The sequence below is a fragment of the Prionailurus viverrinus genome, chromosome B4 (assembly GCF_022837055.1).
Source record: "Prionailurus viverrinus isolate Anna chromosome B4, UM_Priviv_1.0, whole genome shotgun sequence".
In the NCBI taxonomy this organism is placed as follows: Eukaryota; Metazoa; Chordata; class Mammalia; order Carnivora; family Felidae; genus Prionailurus; species Prionailurus viverrinus.
Window position 1 is genome coordinate 22,560,476 of NC_062567.1, and position 15,998 is coordinate 22,576,473.

At 36.0% G+C, this 15,998-nt stretch overlaps 1 protein-coding gene across 7 annotated transcripts in view; it reads right to left on the bottom strand.

The window, feature by feature from the left end:
- ODAD2 (outer dynein arm docking complex subunit 2) overlaps nucleotides 1-15,998 on the bottom strand; it is a 183,409-nt gene that overhangs the window by 85,964 nt on the left and 81,447 nt on the right. For all 7 annotated transcript variants that reach the window (XM_047865081.1, XM_047865080.1, XM_047865083.1 and 4 more), the window contains one exon: nucleotides 2,083-2,197. In XM_047865081.1, the coding sequence (XP_047721037.1) occupies nucleotides 2,083-2,197 (115 nt within the window). The remainder of the gene's footprint in view (nucleotides 1-2,082; nucleotides 2,198-15,998) is intronic.

Sequence of the window (15,998 nt, forward strand, 5' to 3'; positions counted from 1 at the left end):
TCCATTTTCTTTTACAATTTATGGTGAACAATTTTGAGTCTAATACTGGTGTGATCCTTATTCTTATATAATTTTTTCCTTTCCTCTAATTTCTGGAAACACCGTATTTGAATTTGTGTCTAGGTATAGATAGTTCTCTTTGTATCTTCTGCTTGGCACTAAGTGCATCTTCTCAAACTGAAGACTAGAATCTTTCTTCAACTCCTCGATTTACAGATGCTTCCCTTTTTTTTATGATGATTTTTTCTAGCCTTCCACTGCTCTTTTTCCTTTCATGTATTTTCTTGTGCTATTTTCTTCTTACTTTTACTTTACATTATTATTTAGTAGACTTAAACTTGCAGATAACTACTCAGTCATACCTAATATTTGTCTCTTCTATTAAATGTATTGTTTTCTCAAATGTTTTTAATTTCCAAAAGCCTTTGTTAATCTATAAATGTATCTTTTTTTTTAATAACAGCCTTTTTAGGTATGGTATTTATTCCCCTTGGGTCATTCTGAGGATCTAAATTTTTTGCTCATTCTGAGGATATAAATTTTTAAAATTTCATGTTATAGTCTGTTCCTTACATTATCTCTGTTTCCTCTGAAGTTAACTCTGCTTTTTAGTACTGGCTTGTCTTAAGTACCATTAGTCTTCCTTAAATATTTGGTGATCCTTAGTTGTTCATATTTATAAGTGAAGGACTGGGCTGATTAGCTCAGGTAACTGATAAGGATATCCTTCAAAGATAGGTAGTGGTATTTCCTCAGTAGGTTCTTCCTTGCTCCTTAAACAGTATTTAAATTCTGCATTTAAAATTTTTCTTTGGACCTTATAGAATCGGAATTACATTGTGTATCTACTTCTGAAAGTTGGGGTTTTTTTGTGCAATATGTTTATGAGGTGTGCTGATATTGATGAATCCATTACTGAAATACATTCCTTTTCTACTGCTGCTCTGTATGATACAGTATGACCATAGTATCATCCTGTTGTCCATTTTCCTGTAGGTTGACACTTGAGGTGTTCTTATTTTTATGTCCTTGCTATAAAAAAAATAGTTCTATTGACCAGTTTGTAACAGGTCTCCTTCTATTATTAGTACACACCACAATTCACTTTTTACAAAAGATTATTGCTAGTCACAAATATTTAGGATGATATTCAGAGTCACGTTAGATTTATTACAGGAATAAAATCCTTTAGATAAAAATGTTCAACAGAGAAAAACATCTCTAGCAACCAGGAACTGAAAAGGCAATCTCCAAATCTATAGAAAAAAATTTAAGATAATAGAAATAGGCTGAAAAGGGATCTTTAAAGAAAATAATAAAATTTATAAATGAAGAGCTAAAAGACTTCAGAAACTTTCAGTCTTTTTTTTTTTGTCTTGTAAAAATTTTATTTTTGGGCTTTATATCCAGTATTTACTGACAGCTAAGAAAAGTGGAATTCATGAAATTATTTGACTTTTTCAAGGTAACAAAGAACTTAGTGATCTTTCACTGTCATATTTCAGGCTATATAAATAAGATAGAAGCAATTTTATGCTTCTTAAAGTAGCAGGTAAACACAGGCAATTTTCTTATCACCCAAGAGATAAGAACAGTCAACTTTTCTTCCCCTTGATTTTACCTGGGGTACCTTTTTCTTTTTCTTTGTTAACGTTTATTTATTTTTGAGAGAGAGACAGAGTGGGGGAGGAGCAGAGAGAGAGGGAGACACAGAATTTGAAGCAGCTCCAAGCTCTGAGTGGTCAGCACAGCGCCCGATGCGGGGCTCGAACCCACAAGCTGTGAGATCATGACCTGAGCTGAAGTCGGACACTTACCTGAGCCACCCAGTGCCCCTGGGGTACCTGTTTCAATTGCACCAGCCAGGCAGAAGTTGGTAAGCACTGCCACCTAAGCCTAGTTTGATTTGGCATTTAAAAACTAACCAGGAAAAGGCATTGCTCATATGCCACAAACATTCAGCACTTTTCTACCAGATAAGTTGGACCAAAATTAAGTTGAAAGTAACTAGTGACCTGTGATGACATTATTCAATACAGTATTAGATATTTTAGAATGGGCTGATTTGCAGTCTGTTCTTACCTTAGTGTTTTGGATGCAGGGACAGAGGGCCCATGCTGCACTGGCCTTCACTTCCGGGTGAGGATTCTTCAGGAGGGACCACAACAAACGAACTCCATCTAAGCGATCAATTATCCTATTTGTGAAGCCAAAAACAGAAGCATAAATTTTAATTAATATCTGAAAATGAAAACTTAAATGGCCTTTCTATCCACACAACTCTACTTTTCTCCTTTTAACATTTTGCTTAGATTTTTTTCCCCAAAAGTTTAACAATAGCAGGAATATAACATGCTGCTGAACTGTCAGTGTGGATTTCAGTTTTAAATTCATGACACAGAAAGCAAGCTCCGTGATAATTATGATTCACATAAACTCAAAATCAAGCCATGTAATTTTTTAATTAGCAGTACACAGACTGTTACCTAAATGTCAAAATACTGGTTTCTTTCATATAGTAACATCTATATACTTTCCAAAACAAATATTTATGCCTCAAAACTGTGAAGTTACCTTTTTTATTTGGTCTATGTTTAATTGACTTACCTTACCGTATGACATATTTTAAACTCCTCCAGTCCTAATCTAGCATTAGGAATTAAAATCATTACACCACAGTGCACCCTTTGTTAGGCACGGATAACACGTAACTTGTTTTCCATGTGGTTCCTTCCCAGCAAGACTAACATTGCAGACTGTGTTATAATTACTTAAACACACTGTAATCAAAATATCTTCATGACTAGCTGAAAAATGAATTATCATCAGAGTCATCTCTACACCATCTGTCTTCTGTTTATATATCAATCAGTCCAGGGAGCATAACCTTGCATTAAGGTCCATTGAGTACTCGCAGTTGAGAAGGTGGCCAAACAAAACTTAATATCCTCGACAAACATGGCTTTGTTCGGAAAGATACGTTAAACTCAACGCAGATGAAAAAAGATAAAAAACATCAAAACTCCTTTGATTTTTAATCTCAAGTTGAGTTAAACACATGTAGTATTTAGCCCCAGACAGAATAAATACTACCAGCTTAGAATGCCATTCAAATTCTTTTTTGAAAGTTGACATAAAGACGACTACATTTCTTGATTATCTGAGATGAGTTTGCCAGGGGGAAAAATGTATCACTCCAAAGGGTCCAAGTATGAGATCAGTTTTGCATAACCTTATAAAATAATTGTTAATGCAAGTAGCTTATAGTAAGACATAAATTGTCTCCTTAGAGAATGACTTGTAGTAAGAAAAATGCACATTGAGAAAGTATTTTAACACAAAGTTTAACTTCAGCTTTCTAAACCTAAAGCTTTCTGTCAATAGCTGTCAGTTTTCTGCTGACGGAAAAAGTTTGATTTCTCAACTGATGGAAAATGTAAAGAGACTGAGCACTTCACAATGAAAGATTTACTTTACAAAGTTAAACAATCTTACTGCTTTACATATACCACTGAAAGCATAATTGTTGCTGATCCTTGGGTCTCTGTATTTATTCACATGCAATTTCTCAATGAACGATAGGTCTGTCCTGCCCTCTTGTAAATGTAGCAGTAAAACTTGCATTAGTAATATTTAACTGTACAGTGCTGGACATAACTTGACATACAGCACAAGTCATTTGCATGACACACCTTTCCAGGTTTTTTTTTAATGTTTATTTATTTTTGAGAGAGGGCTCATGGAGCAGGGGACGGGCAGAGAGGGAGGGAGACAGAGGGTCCGAAGCAGGCTCTGTACTGACAGTGACAGCAGAGAGCCTGATGTGCGGCTTGAACTCATTGTGAGATCATGACCTGAGTCGAAGTCGGATGCCCAACTGACTGAGCACCCCATGCATCCCCAGGTTTTCTTAAAGGAGGGATTCAGTGTGGGCCCCCCAGGCAAAATTTCACAATTAACTATTAAAATTCACTATTAATTGTAAAGCTAGATCTATTGTCCCCAACCATTACCTGAAGCCTTAGGCAACTCAGTGGCTGCTGTAGTTGTAAGGGCTGAGGATTGTGACCCCATTAACTGATGCCTTAAAAGACTCAGCACAGCACAGAATAATAACCTTAGATGAGGAAAACATGATTGAATCACATTTGTAAATATAGGAGCTAACAAAGTCAGGGGGTAGCAAACTTCAGGGTTTGACTTTGTCCTTTCCATTTTCCTTATTCTCTGTTTCAAGTTATTTACTGATGACTTTTACTTCACGATAACCCAAGTATCTGCCCCTTACGTCCCTGCTCCTCCTGCCAACACCCTAATTCTGGTCTTTACCACCTCACATCAGGATGGCTATTGTAGTTGCACCCTTGATTTGGGGGCTTCAATTTCTCTCAGGTCCATCCAGCCTATAAATTCCTCTGACATTAATCTTCCTAAGGGAGCTTCTGGAGCTTCTGTAATAGCTCCTGGAGAGCAGGGCCCCAGGGATATTCATTCTGTCCATCACACCACCTAGCATATTCAATAAATGTGTGTACTCCCAGGAGAAACTTTGCAATGGTTTCCTATTGCCCGTATGGTAGTAAAATCTTGATTCCTCACCAAAACCAATAAGATACCTAGGAATAAACCTAACTAAAGAGGTGAAAGGCCTATACTCTGAAAACTATAGAAGACTTATGAAAGAAACTGAAGAGGACACAGAAAAATGAACAAGCATTCCATGTTCATGGACTGGAAGAACATAGTCAAAATGTGCATACTACCCAAAGCAATCTACACATTTAATGCAATCCCTATCAAAATACCACCAGCATCTTTCACAGAGCTAGAACAAACAATCCTAAAATTTGTATAGAACCACAAAAGACCCTGAATTGCCAAAGCAGCCCTGAAAAAGAAAAACAAAACTGGAGGCATCAGGATTCCAGACTTCAAGCTATATTACAAAGCTATACTCATCAGACAGTATGGTACTGGAACAAAAACAGACACATAGATCAATAGAACAGAATAGAGAACCCAGAAATGGACCCACAACTATGTGGTCAACTAATCTTTTTTTAAAAAATTTTTTTTAACGTTTATTTATTTTTGAGACAGAGAGAGACAGAGCATGAGTGGGGGAGGGTCAGAGAGAGAGGGAGACACAGAATCTGAAACAGGCTCCAGGCTCTGAGCGGTCAGCACAGAGCCCGACACGGGGCTCAAACTCACGGACCACGAGATCATGACCTGAGCTGAAGTCGGACGTTTAACCGACTGAGCCACCCAGGCGCCCCTGTGGTCAACTAATCTTGACAAAGCAGGAAAGAATATCCAATGCAAAAAAGACAGTCTCTTCAACAAATGGTGCTAGGAAAACTAGATGGAGACATGCAGAAGACTGAAACTGGACCACTCTTATATCATATACAAAAAAAATTCAAAATGGATGAAAGACCTAAATGTGATACAGGAAACCATCAAAATCCTAGAGGAGAATGGAGGCAGCAACATCTCTGACCTTGGCCACAGTAATTCTTACTAGACATGTGACCAAAGGCAAGGGAAACAAAAGCAAACATGAACTATTGGGACCTCAAGATAAAAAGCTTCTGCACAGCAAAGTAAACAATCAACAAAAGTAAAAGGTAGCCTACCAAGGGAAAATATATTTGCAAGGTGACATATGTGATAAAGGGTTGGTATCCAAACTCTCTAAAGAACTGATCAAACTCAACACCCAAAAAGCAAATAGCCCAGTTAAGAAATAGGCTGAAGACATGAACAGACACTTTTGCAGATAAGATATCCAGATGGCCAAAAGACACAAGAAAAGATGCTCAACATCACTCATTATCAGGAAAAAAACCAAATCAAAACCATGATGGGATACCACCTGTTAGGACGGCTAAAATTAACAACACAAGAAACAACATTTGTTGGCAAGGATGTGGAGAGAGGGGAATCCTCTTGCACTGCTGGTGGGAATGCAAACTGGTACAGCCACTCTGGAGAAGAGTATGGAGGTTCCTCAAGAAACTAAAAATAGAACTGCCCTATGATCCAGAAATTGCACTACTAGGTATTTAACCAAAGAATACAGAAATATAGATTTGAAGGGGTACATGCACCCCAATGTTTATAGCAGTGTTATCTACAATAGCCAAACGATGTAGAGAGCCCAAATGTTCATCAACTGATGAAAGGATAAAGAAGATGTACCCCCCCACACACTGGAATATTATTCAACCATCAAAAAGAATATCTTACTATTTGTAATGACGTGGACGGAGCTAAAATGTATTATGCTAAGCAAAGTAAGTAAATCAGAGAAAGACAAATACCCTATGATTTCACTAATATTTGGAATTTAAGAAATAAAACAGATGAACATATGGGGGGAAGGGGAGAGGAGAGAGGGAAACAAACCACAAGAAACTCTTAATGATAGAGAAAAAACAGGGTTGGTGAGGGGAGGTGGGTGGCAGATGGGCTAAATGGGTGATGGGTACTAAGGAGGGCACTTGTTGTGATGAGCACTGAGTGTTTATATAGGTAATGAATCACTGAATTCTATACCTGAAACCAGTATTGCACTGTATGTTAACTAAATAAAATTTAAATTAAAAAAAACCCTGACTCCTGAATTCAGTCTTTAACATTTCCAATGAGCTGATTTATTCCTCCCAATTCCCTATATTCAGGCATTTGCTCATAAACTCTTGGGCCATCTACTAAACACTAAGTGCTCAGCATACAGAAATAACAGATACAGTTAATTCTCAATACATGGGGTATTTATGTTCTATAAAGTCACTAAAAACGGGAGATTAGTAAATACTGAACCACTGGTCTTGGGGGAAACACAAAATTTTCTTCCTGACAGCGTTTGGTCAGAACATATTTATCAACAGATCAATCTATAACCATGTTTTATGTGTGTGTCTATGTAAAGCACCTTATTTAATATATACTGTTGATTCATTAACACTGGACCCACCTATGGCCAGCAGCACTGCATTCATCCTGAGCAATTCCTACCTAACACATATTTTGTCTGTAAGGCACATCACAACCTTCTTGCACTTGGGAACATCAGACTGGATAGCTCTTCAGCACTCTGCTTAGGGGCCATTTGAAACAGCAAAATAACCGACTCAAAACACAGAAGTGTGAAAATGTGGCACTATAAAGGCTGTAAAAAAGGACACTTGTTTATAGTATGAAAGCTGAAACAAGAAGGCAGAGCCTGGCTTTGTTCAGCATCAGCTGGACAGCTGCATGAGGTGACTCAGATTTTTCCCTGCTCTGCACATGCGAAAGGGCTGTTAAGTATTGCTTTGGGCGTTACAAATAAATTTCAGCAGGGATATGAACTCACAAATACAGCATCTGCAAATTTTGAGGATTGTAACTGTCCTTCAGGAAAGTACGGTCTAATGAGAGAGATAAAGAAACCATTATAATCAATTATAATAAATGCTACAATACATGTGTGCATGGGGTTCCATATGAACACAAAGGGGAGACAATAGTTTACTCACAGGCTACAGAAATGTTCTCAGCTATAAGCCTTTCCCTATGCCATCCCCATCTTTTGCTGTAATAACCCATCTTCTAAGGTCTATAACAAAACCTCTCCCACAAATGCTCTGGCTTCTCCCTCCTTAAGCCTCTTTTGAGTTTTGCTCTCCCCCTTTCTGGTATTCATGACACAGTGCTTTGCCTTGTAGTGATGTGTCTATACTTCCCTCCCCATTATTATAATTATTGTGTAATTTCCTTGACAGCAGGAATCATGCACTATGCTTCAGGCATACTTACCACAGCCAGTGAAATATTGGTCAAATGGACCTGAAACAAGAAAGTCTATGTGCAACGAATCAAAAATCTCTCCCAACACAAATACATTCATTTTTAACCTCATTCTTGCAAAGTACCTGTCCAAGTTCTAAATCTAACCTCCAGAGTAAGTTTTCATTTGAAATTGACTTCAGTTGAAAGTACATTTTCATAGAATTTCTTTATAACTTTATTGTTTTTTTGCATATACAATGGTGGTCTTATAGGTAGCATTAATTTACACCACTGTCCATTGCGATGGGTCTATATCCTTTTGTATAGTTTTTAAATCTCATTAGCATCTTGCTCTGATTCATTTCTAGTAGTATGTAAACTCTTCCCATTTTTGTTATCAATTGAATTTTACATTAATTCTTTGACATTATAAACACAAAACTGACTTGTGTTTTCAAAATCTTCAACTTCACGGGGTGCCTGGCTGGCTCAGTTGGGAGAGCACCCAGCTCTTGATCTCAGGGTCTTGAGTTCAAGCCTCATGTTGGGTATAGAGCTCACTTAAGTAAATAAATAACTATCTGTAAAAAAAAAATAATGATTTAAAAAAAACCCAAAATCTTCAACTTCATCATAGAAGTCAAACTGTGTGGCTGGAAGAAAAACAGTTCTAGAAAGATGAAAGATGAATACATATTCTTCTGGCTATTAAATCCAAACAAGCCAAAAATGATGTAGCTGCTTGTTACGTTTCTTAATTTTGCTGTTGTTGTTGTTGTTATCATAACATTTGCTAAGACTGTTAAGAAGTCTGGCTGGCTTGCCCGCCCATTGAGGACACATATATGAACAAAAGTGAAGAGTCTGTGCCCACATGGTAGGCAATGCCAAGGTTGTAGAGTTTCTTTCTGACAATGCCAATGATACTAGTTTGAAACCATAATTTTTCATGATTTCTAAAAATTTCACAATTTTCACTGAAAATTACACTGATAAATACTAATACATGACAACGACTTCTGCTAAATGTGGTTAGCCTAAGGAGAACACGATATTCTTATACCACATGAAAGGATGCAACTGAAATCCATAGGTTTTGAAACCAACTTGGCAATAATAAAAATGGAAACATGAAAGGGATGACAGAATTAAATAACCCTGTGAAAAGCTGTAATTAGAAAAGAACTGTACTCTTTTCTACAGATTCTCAGGGTTTTTATATCTCTATTATTTGAAAAATTCTATGTGAGATCAAATTTGAAGAAAAGTAGTGAATGTGACAGCCCCAGGAAAGGGTATGTCCCAGAATTTCTTGGCCCTGGTAATACAGGATGATAGTCTACCTTTTTATAGTTGTGTAAACAATATGATCAGAAAAGTTTTAGAAACATCTTCTTAGAAAAAAAATAATTCTTACAGTAAATATCAAGAGAGTGCCTGCAGGTGCCTGGCAATTTTTGAGGCATGGGGGAATTTTCCACCTTGAAAGCCAACAAATCCCTGCTCTATGGAGCTAATATTCTTTTGGGAAAACACATACAATAGAAAAGAAATAATCTGCATATTGTGTGAAATGTTGAAAAGTGACTGGAGAAAAATGAAACAGACAGGTGTGGTGGGATGGAAGTGGAGGGTGCAAGGAGAGTGTCCATGTGATAGTGACATGTGGCAGCAACCCTGCGGTGGTGAGGGAAGCTGGGATGGGGCTATGGGAAGGGTATTCTGGTACCTGGTGCAGTCCCTGGCTTGGAGAACTAGTCATTTTCAGTAAACATTAAATGAATGTTACTCAGTCATCATTACATTAATCAGATATTAGTGTTGGATCCTAGAGAACATCTACTTCAACACTTGTACTACACAATGAGAAAACAGAAGTAGAGTGCCTAACCAACTCAGTAAATGTTGGTTGTATAAGCAAATAAGACATAATTTATCTTTTCTTTCTTCTCTGTAAAAAAATGCACATGATCTAGATGACTTCATTAAAAACAGCTGAGGAGGGGCGCCTGGGTGGCTGAGTGGGTTAAGCGTCTGACTTCGGCTCAGGTCATGATCTCACGGTCTATGAGTTTGAGCCCTGCGTCGGGCTCTGTGCTGACTGCTCAGAGCCTGGAGCCTGTTTTGGATTCTGTGTCTCCCTCTCTCTGACCCTCCCCCGTTCATGCTTTGTCTCTCTCTGTCTCAAAAATAAATAAACGTTAAAAAAATTTAAAAACAGCTGAGGTATGGTTTGCTCAAAACAGCAAAATGGACCAACGCAAATGTTAGTATTTATGGTCACCACAATGACAAGACACCTATTCCCCTCACTACCCCTTCTGTTTTATAATCCACCTTTTAAACTCAGTATATGTAATGGAACCTCTAAGTCAATGAATATGGATTTATATTAATCATTTTTAATGACTAGATAGTATTGCTGTATTGATGCACCGTAATATATTTAACTGTCCTTTACTAATTGAAGTTAGGTTCTTTCTGGTTTTGCATAATAATGGAATAGAAGTAACATTGCAAACGCCATCCCTGCATCCTTTTGCAATGCACTGCTTATCAGCTAAGGACAAAAATACTGAGAAATGGAACTGCTCAGTAAAGATTCTGTATATTTTAATTTTTTTAATTTTTTTTAACGTTTATTCATTTTTGAGACAGAGAGACAGAGCATGAATGGGGGAAGGTCAGAGAGAGAGAGGGAGACACAGAATCAGAAACAGGCTCCAGGCTCTGAGCTGTCAGCACAGAGCCTGACACGGGGCTCGAACTCACGGACCGCGAGATCATGACCTGAGCCGAAGTCGGACGCCCAACCAACTAAGCCACCCAGGTGCCCCTATATATTTTAATTCTTAATACATAAAAGACTGTTCTCCATAAAAGTTATGTCAATTTGATTCCACATCTACCGATCATAAGAATACCAGTCACCAGCATTAGCTACTATCTTGATTTTGCCATTAACTGCAAAATATCAAACATACTTAGAGTTTTAATGGTAAAATAAATACCAATAACACAACTTTCAAAACCTAACATGTTTGTGTCATCTATCAATATAAATGTGTGTTCATTTTTATAAACCATTTGCAAACAAGAGATATCACATCAAATCACAACTAAAATTTTCAAATTTTCATCTTTTAAAACAAAGTGCAATCTTTTACACTATCATTGTACCACTGTTGCATTTGAGAAAGTTAAAATTAGTTCCCTAATATAACCAAATATCCAGTTCAGATTCAAATATTTCTAAATGCTCTGAAAACCTCCTTTAGAGCTTTATAAACAAAACCTAGTTTCAAACAAGGATCATGCACTGTATTTCTGATATGTCTAAAAGTCTCTTTTATTCTAGAACACCTTTATGGCACTGACTCTTTAAAGAGATCAAGTCTCACAATGTGTTTGTCTTCCTCAAGGTGTCATTAAATTTCTCCTCTCTTCTCTGTGTTTTCTACGAACAGGAAACTAGAACTAAAATCTGAGTTTGATTCAAATTACATATTTTTGGCAGAATACATCATGGGTGATACCATGTACCTCACACTGCACAACACACTGAGAGGCTCATAATGCCAAGTGTTCCACTCTTAGTGATGCCAAGTTTGGTGGTTTAACTACACTTATAACCACCATATATCTTCATTATAAAGACGTATGTTTCCATTTTCATTAAGTAACAATCTGTGTGGTGACACTTTGTCACTCTGAGAAGGTCCTGTCCCAAGAACATTTTCACTACCTTAAAGTTTCAGCATCCATTAATTATCCTTGCCAAAAAGAATTATTTTATTGGGAGTTACAGTGATTTTTTAAAATTCTGTCTACTCTATTTATTAACTGACATTCTTTTACAAAGAAGAGCTTCCTCTCATCAACCGGGGACTTAGTTACCCTATAGAAAGGCAGAACAAATGTTTAATCCTTTCCCTTTAATTACTAATTTGTTGAATAAGGAGTTACTGTAATGGTAATTTCCAGTGGAAGCAAAGGAGATTTTTCTTCTCTCTCTCTCTCTTTGCACTCTTCCTCAGGATTTAAAATCCTATGTAATTAAATCTATCAAATATTTCTTTTATGATTTTGACCTTTAACTTATGCTTAGAATAGCCATCCACACTACAACATAATAAAACTGAATGTTTCTTCTGTTCTCTTATAACTTACTTTGTTTATACTTAAATCTGTTAATCATCTGAATTTTCTATAAGAAGGAAGTAGGGATCCAGTGTTTTTTTTTATGGTCACTCTATGATAATAACCTAAATTAATTAAAAATGAAAAATAATTAAAAAGGTTTTAAGTATAGTAGTTCAGTCTCCAAAGCAAGGGAAACAAAAGCAAAAATGAACTATTGGGACTACATTAAACCAAAAAACTTTCATACAGCAAAGGAAACCAACAACACAAAAAGACAACCTACTAAATGAAAGTACATCTGATAAAGGGTTAATATCCAAAATATTCAAAGAAATACAACTCAATACCCAACAAAGCCCCACAAATAATCTGATTAAAAATAGGTACAGTACCTGAATAGGCATTTTTCCAAAGAAGACATTCAGATGGGCCAAGAGACACAAGTAAAGATACTCAACATCATTAATCATCAGGGGAAAATGCCAGTCAAAACCACAATGATCCATCACCTCATTTCAGTCATAATACCTTAAATTTTGATATGTAGTTATATTGATATATAGTGATATAGATATAAATATATATTTAGTGTATCTATTGTATTCCGTTAATCTCTCCATACCTGCACAATTACTTGTTTGTTTTTAATAGTATGGGTGTGAGCGCTAGTGACTGAACAATAACCTACCAAATGCACATCCTTTAATTGCATAAAATAATTTGTCATTTCCTAATTAAGAGTCATTTATATAATTTGACTAAGATTATGTACTTTTCAAAAATGTTTATAATTGGGTTCAGAAGAAAGAAAATTCTGCAGCCAGAGACACAAAACTATTAAAAAACAAAACAAAAAAACAAACAGAAATGCTAGACTTGAAAACTGCAGCATAAGAATGAAGTATTTATTAGTTGGGCTTAATAGCAAACTGGAAATAGCAGAGAAATGAATCTGTGAACTTAAATAAAATAAAAGGAGAAATGAGAAAAAATGAAAATGAAGGAGAAAATATGAAAAAAAAAACAGAGTCCAATGTCTGTGGAGTATTATTACATGAAATATGTGTGCAATTGGAGTTTCAGGAAAAGGAGAGAGAATAAGACCAAGAATACTTGTGAAGACAATGACTGAGGTCTTTCTAAAATCTATGGAAGACATTAATCCACAGCTCTGAGAAGCTCAGTGAAACCTAAACAGAATAAATACAAAGAAAACCACCCTGAAGCATATTGTAATCAAACAGCTGAAATCCAAAGATAAGGAGACGATTTTAAAACCAGCTACAGAAAAAAGATACATCAGGTATAGGGAAATATAATAAAAACAAAAGCTGACCTTTCACAGGAAACAATAAAAGCAAAAAGACAAGAGAATGGCATTTATAATGTACTAGAAGAAAAACAGCTATTTTTCCAAACCAAGTAAAACTATCCTTCAAAAGGAATGGTAAAGCCCCTTCCCTCTGCCTCCTGAGTAACTCAGCCCCAAAATCATTATGTGGGGCAGAACCATGTAGGCACCCTCGGTAGAAGGTAAAAGTGCTTTAGTGGCCCCGCATGGGGTGTTAGAGCCCAAGAAGATGAAGAGGGAATCTCTAAGTGTAGTGTAAATCAGGCATGGGGTATCCAATCCTAACGTGATCAGAACATTCTCTAGGGGTACAACTCAATGTGGGAAGACAGACTCTAGCAGAAGGATAGCACCCCTGAGAATCAGCCTGTTGTGTAATGATAAATAACCCTGAACAGGGTGAGGAGGGTAACAACACAGTAGAGCAGCCTGCCATGGGAAATCAGAGACTGACAGAGGGTGAGCAGTGAAGACATACAAGAGGAAGGTGGCCCAGCATGGGGGACCAGAGCCTGAATAGCATAAAGAGAGCACACAGGAGCCTGGGCAGTTCAGAGGTTGAATCAGAACTAAAGCAGGGTGAGCACGGCATCTGCAAAGGGGACGTGATAGGGGTGAACATGGTTATATACGGGGAGCTGGGTCTAATAAGTACAGATGTGAATCAGTTTCTTACTACTAATGGAGGAAACTACAAAGATATAGGGAAAACTAGAAATAAATCTACAACTGTGGTGGACTGTTTTAACACCCCTTTCTCAGGAGCTGATAGTATAGGAAAAAATGTATAAAGATATAGGAGACTGAAAAACACACAACCAATCTGACCTCATCATCTTAAACACACGACACACAACAACTGCAGAATACACATTTTTCCCCTGCTCAAATAAAATATTTACAAAAACGGACCACATGTCCAGGTTTATAAAGCTGAATATGAAAAAGTTAAAATCTCAGAGAATATAGTCTCTGACAGTTTTAAACTAGAAATCAATACCAAATTAATAGAAATTAAGCAACACTTGTAAATAACCCCTGGGCCAAAGAGAGAAATCACAAAGAAATTAATGAAATATTGTGAGCTGAATAAAAAGAAAACAGAATATTTATGAGATGAGCTGAAATAGTAGTTAGAGGAAAATATATAGCTTTAAATACTCATATTGGCAAAAGAATTGACCTATAATATCACAACGTTTACTTCAAGGGAACAGAAAAAGCAGCAAAAACTTAAACCTGAGATAAGAAAATAAATAAAAAAATAAAAAGATGAATAATACTGATAAACCACTAGAGCAAGGGTTGATAACTTTTTATATAAAGAGACAGTGGATATTTTAGGCTTTGTAGGCAACATATGATCTCTGTTTCATATTCTTTGTTTTGTTTTTGCTTTATAAATATTTAAAAATGTAAAAACCACTTTTAGTTCACATGTTATTAAAAGATGGACCATGAGCTGCTTCAGACTGATCAAAAAAGAGACACATGGAGAGAGAGAACACAAATTAGTATCATTACAGAAACTACAAGTGATAAAATGATAAAAATAATACAAGGACATTTATAAATAGCTTTGTGCCAATTAACTAAACTGAAATGAAAACAAATATATTCATTGAGAAACACAAATTACCAAAACTGACCCAAGAAGACATGGAAAACCTAAATAGTACCATATTTATTAAAGACATATAATTTATCTTTAATACTCAAAACAAATAAATCACCATCAACAAAAATCCTTTCCCCAAAGAACTCCAAGTCCAGATGGTTTTGCTGGTGACCTCTACCAAACATTTAAGATAGAAATAATCCTACACAAACTCTATTAGAAAATAGAGATGAAAGATGATCTTCCAACTTGTTTTATAAGGCTACCATAACACATAAACTAAAACTTGACAAAAATATTATAAGAAGATTATAAATCAATATACCTCATCAGCATAAACATAGAATACAAAACACGAGCCAATAAAATCCAAGAATACACGAAAAGGGCAATACAACATGATCAGAGTGATTTTATCCAAATAATGGAAGGTTGACTCAACCTTCCAAAAGCAATTAATGCAACTCACCTTGTTATTAGAATAAAGAAAATTTATCTGATAATCTCAAAAGCTGCAGAAGCAGCATTGACAAAATTCAAAACCTGTTTATGATAAAAAAAAAACCCTCAAAACAAACTAGGAATAAATGGAACTTTCTCAATCTGATAAAGGGCATCTATAAAAACCCTACAATTAATAGCACACATAATGGTAAGAAATTGAATGTTTTCCCCCCAAGATCAGGAAAGCACACAGATGTCTGCACTCACTTCACTGTAACAGAGGTCCTGGCCTGTGCAACAAAGAAAAAGAAATAAAAGGCTTAAAGACTGGCGGGAAAGAGTAAACTGTCATTATTTGCAGATAACATAATTCTATATGTAAAAAAAAAAACTACAAAATCTATAAAAAATTATTAGAAAGAATAAATGAAGTTAGCAAGGTTGTAAGAATGCCCAAAGATATATTTGAATATATACAAGTATATTAAATAGCCACATATATTCACTGCTTATAACAAATAGCTGGAAAATGAATTAAAAACGATTACTAATCACAATAGCATAGATACCTAGAAAAACTATAATGAAAATTATCTAAGACTTCTATGTTGAGAGCTACAAAATATTGCTGAGAGAAATTCAAGAAGACCTACATAAATGGAG